Source organism: Cyprinodon variegatus, unplaced genomic scaffold, assembly GCF_000732505.1.
Source record: "Cyprinodon variegatus isolate N-32 unplaced genomic scaffold, C_variegatus-1.0 Scaffold18, whole genome shotgun sequence".
Classification (NCBI taxonomy): Eukaryota; Metazoa; Chordata; class Actinopteri; order Cyprinodontiformes; family Cyprinodontidae; genus Cyprinodon; species Cyprinodon variegatus.
Window position 1 is genome coordinate 110648 of NW_015150471.1, and position 4138 is coordinate 114785.

Consider the following 4138-nt stretch of genomic DNA (forward strand, 5'->3'; position numbering starts at 1 on the left):
TCCATTGGAAAAATGTCTCTTTTACCTCCTTAATCCAAGAACAAATGCACTTATTTTAAGTTAAATTTCGATTTTTCCCAGTGACATGTGCAACCAGGTTATTAAACTTTTCTTAGTTTTCATAATTTCCCTCCAAAAGATTTTGTTTTGTTGATTTATGCAAGATGCCAGTAAGAACGTTCAAATGTTTAAAATAAATTAATGGGACAAAATTTACCCTGACATTTAAAAGACTGTCTTTAATTTCTTTTTTTTATTTACTAATTATGCAGAGATTTTAAATATGTTTTTTGATCATTTTAGTAACCGTTTAATGAATTTATTAAAAAATAATCAATGTTTGGGTGAATACTGATCATCCTTTTTATTTATTTTTATTTATGTCTGAATAAAAATAAATACTTAAAACTGGAACTGTCTCCATCTAATCATTTTAGGACCTTCCAAAGAGATTAAATTAATATTTTTAAAACAAAATGTCTGTAGTTTAATAAAGCTGCATGTTTTCTTTTAAAAATATTGACGTATCAAAGCTTGTCTGTCCCTTATTTCTCCACATTGGTTCGTTTTTCCACGTCCACGTGACTAGCAGTGTGACACAGTAGCAGGGCTAACAGAATAACATCTTAAAATGCAAACTATTCTTTGATTTATTTTCTATGTACAATATATAACTTAATTATAAATATTGTCATTTTTCTCTAAGCACTGAGTCGTAGAGCCTTTTCGGCAATGTACAGTATTGAACAGATAATATTGTAGTACATAGAATATAGCCTACACAGCAACCTTGGTTAAGAGCACACTTTGAAAGAACTGAAGATGAGCAGAGAGTCTGATGAGGAGCACGCTCACTCTTCCAGTCCCATCTGGGCCGGTCACTTGTGGTCGCTTTGTGCCACCAAGCCTTGGAAATGCATCGGTCAAAGAAAGAGATGAGAACCGAGACGCTTTCTGTCGATCAGCCTGTGTGCAGTTTATGAAGATGAAATGATCACTTTAGTATCAGTCAGCTTTTTTTCAGATAGGATTGCGTCTAAAAGCCTAAATGCGGTTTCCTCCCTTTGACTGGAGTTGACTCTTATGAGTTCTTCTGTTTTTCCATGACACATACACAGATCACATGTCACATTTGTTTGTTTTTTTTGTTTTTTAGATGAATATTTTTCCAACCTCTCTTCTACTGACGCACCAAGTCCAAACTGTCCACTCACACGTTCGACTCCACAAATGGTCTCTTTGGTTTGATGGGGGAGCTGGGGCCTTGGGTCCGGGAGTCACGTGACAGCTGGCGGTACATGTTGTCCTGGTAGGCCTGTGCCACTGGCAGAGTCCTCGCCACCTTCACGTCGGGGTAGGTGGGCACCTGGCTGACCCGTTCCAGGATATCGCCGCTGCCACGAGAGCCGTTGGTCAACTTTCCCAGTGAGGAGGGCTGAGGCTGGGAGTAGTAGTCCTCCTCCAGAAGGTGCCCGTTTTGGGCGTTGTTGGTCTTGTTGTAGTAGGCGATGTTGCCAAGAGATGCCGGGGGACTGTAGGTGGAGCCCTGCTGGACTAGCTGCCCAGGGGAGGTGGGACTAATAGCAGCATCCATGGAGGTCATGGGCCTGGACCGTCCAGGCTGATGCAGGTACTGTTGAGTCCGAGCGGTCTTGTCAATGATCCCCATGAAAGGCGTATTCCTGGACCGAGTGGTTTCGCCTTGATACAGACCGCCGCTCTGGGAAGGGGAGATCGGGGATATGTCGTCGCAGGCTCGCTCGTACGTCGCTTGTAAGGGTATCTCCATCTGCTGGATGGATGCGGAGGGCCTGAAGGCCTGGGCTAGGTTGGAAGTGGATCCGGCTGAGATGTTGTTGCTAGAGGGAGAGAATCGCAGGCCTACACTCTGAGAATGGATGAGAGGCCTGGGGGTGGGCACGTGCTGTTTCATCTCGGTAGTATTGGCACTCACGGGGCGTCTCACCATGTGGGGGTTCTCAGGAGAGCCCAGTTGACAGGGAGGCATAGCGTTGGCACGCTCCAGTACGTGTTCAGAGACTGGGTAGTAGGCAGCAGACTGGCTGCGGCTTATCTGAGGCGTCTGGCTGTAGCGGATGCCACCCGGGCCCCCGCTGCTGGCGCGGTAGGCAGAGGAGGGGCGCTGGGGTAGCTCCTCTTTCAACAGGTTTGACTCCATGACCCCTCCTCGGCCACCGTGCTGACAGAGGGCCCCAGAGCTGTGGCTAGCCTGAACCTGGGGCATGGACCGTCCGTCTAGGGACGGCTGGTACACCAGGCGGCTCTCCACGTCCACTGAGCCCCCCTGATAGCGACCACCGATGGAGTGGCCCATCGGACCACTAAAGCTGTTGCCCAAGACGTTGGGCTGGTTTGTGCGGACGATTTGGGCGATAGAGGGTTGGAGGCGGAGGCCTTGGGCTTGGTGATGCTGAGAGGATAGAGACGCTTGTGAGGTCAGCTGGAATGAACGCTGGCTGCTCATCTTGGAAAGGGGGGATTTGGGTCGGCCGGGTAGCTGCTCTGTCTGGTAACGCACAGGAGACCCAGACTGGGACCTGTACAAGCAAACGCTCTCTAAAGGTGGACTAGCTCTGTACTGAGCGGCCCGACGTAACGGGGAAGGCGGAGGGCTCTGGTGATCCATGCCCTGGCCTCCGCTGCCCATCGGAGGTGGGCTATAGCGGTAGGACTGTTGGTGCACTGGGGAAGTGTGTGGGGGGCTATGTCGGTAGTGGGAGTTTTGATGTGTTGGAGAGAGGGAGGGTGATGGGGGCTGGTATGAGCCTCGAGTTGGGGAGGACATGGAAGAGGAGGTTGGGAGGTATTCATAAGGCTGGCCCATGGGTGATCCACCAGCTAAATACATCTGATCTTGGTGTGTGGGTGAAAGTGGCGGGCTCTGTATGATGGGAAGACTTGACTGGTTTGTGAGAGAGTCTGGAGGAGGCAGTGCCAAAGACATGGCCTCCAGCTCCTGCTCCAGGTAGTCCTCGTCCTCAAACAGGTCCTGGACGGGCTCCATGTCCTCCAGCCGGGGCTCAGGTGGAGGAGGAAGGGGAATGGATAGGGACAAGGACTCCTCCTCCTCGGGGGGAGGTGTAGGTGGAGGGGAGGGCGGAGGCTCCAGCTCAAGGTCCTGCTGGTGGTGTTCTTCCTGGCTGAGCTGATGGCATTCCTCCTCCACCCTCTGCAGTAACCGCTGAATTTCCCTGTTATTGGGACATAACTTTATGGCTTCATTCAGGTCCTCTAAGGCTTCAGGAAATTGTCTGGAAACAGAAAAAAAAATGTTTTAGAGAAAAGGTCAGCGGCAAACATAGTGAGTACCAATACACAGAAGAAAAAAAGGGACGTTGCTTAAACAAGAATCAGGATCAAAGATCATCAGGATTATTAGGAACAAAGTGCAAAAAACAGTTTTGACTAAAAAACAAGTTATATCTAAGATTAGATAAATCTAGGAAAGTTTTTCAATGGCAGGTGTGGTCCCACATCCACCAGATGCAACCAACCAGCGGCTCCATTAGTTGCTTTGGATGTGCTTGGGATAAAACCCCACATATGGCGGAGATTTTTCATTGCATATTTAAAATGAGTAGAGAATCTTAAAAAGATATGTAGGTGGAAGCTTGGTTGGGTATGGAAACAAATCGTTACCATATTTCAAAGCATTTTCAGAAATGCTTTTTCATTTTAAGAATGTGGCTGCATTGTTTGACTCATAAATGAAATTAGTAATCAATAATCCTGTTTGCATTTTCATTTTCTTCTTTAACACCGCTCATACTTTTACTTAATTAAAATGAAACAGAAAAAGACATTTGGAATTTATTTTTCAAAATGTACCCCAGCAAATTCATACCAAAATTCAATTTGAAATGTGAAATTTGAAAATGAAAAAGCATTTTCAGAAATGCTTTTTCATTTTAAGAATGTGGCTGCATTACTTGACTCATAAACGAAATTAGTAATCAATCATCCTATTTGCATTTGCAATTTTCTTCTTTAAGACTGCACATTTTATGCCATAATCAACGAGAAAACACAGCGAAGTAAAAGGTTGAGCGGTGTTAAAGAAGAAAATGAAAATGCAAACAGGATTATTGATTACTAATTTCATTTATTAGTCAAACCA

At 46.1% G+C, this 4138-nt stretch overlaps 1 protein-coding gene across 9 annotated transcripts in view; it reads right to left on the minus strand.

Moving 5' to 3' along the window:
• Positions 1 to 55: 55 nt before the first annotated feature.
• The window catches only part of tanc2 (tetratricopeptide repeat, ankyrin repeat and coiled-coil containing 2), a 322680-nt gene continuing 318597 nt past the window's right edge, over positions 56 to 4138 (minus strand). For 7 of the 9 annotated variants that reach the window (XM_015387935.1, XM_015387920.1, XM_015387913.1 and 4 more), the window contains one exon: positions 56 to 3272. In XM_015387935.1, the coding sequence (XP_015243421.1) occupies positions 1211 to 3272 (2062 nt within the window). In that variant the 3' untranslated portion in view covers positions 56 to 1210. The remainder of the gene's footprint in view (positions 3273 to 4138) is intronic. The other 2 variants (XM_015387927.1, XM_015387905.1) reach the window with 1 other exon arrangement.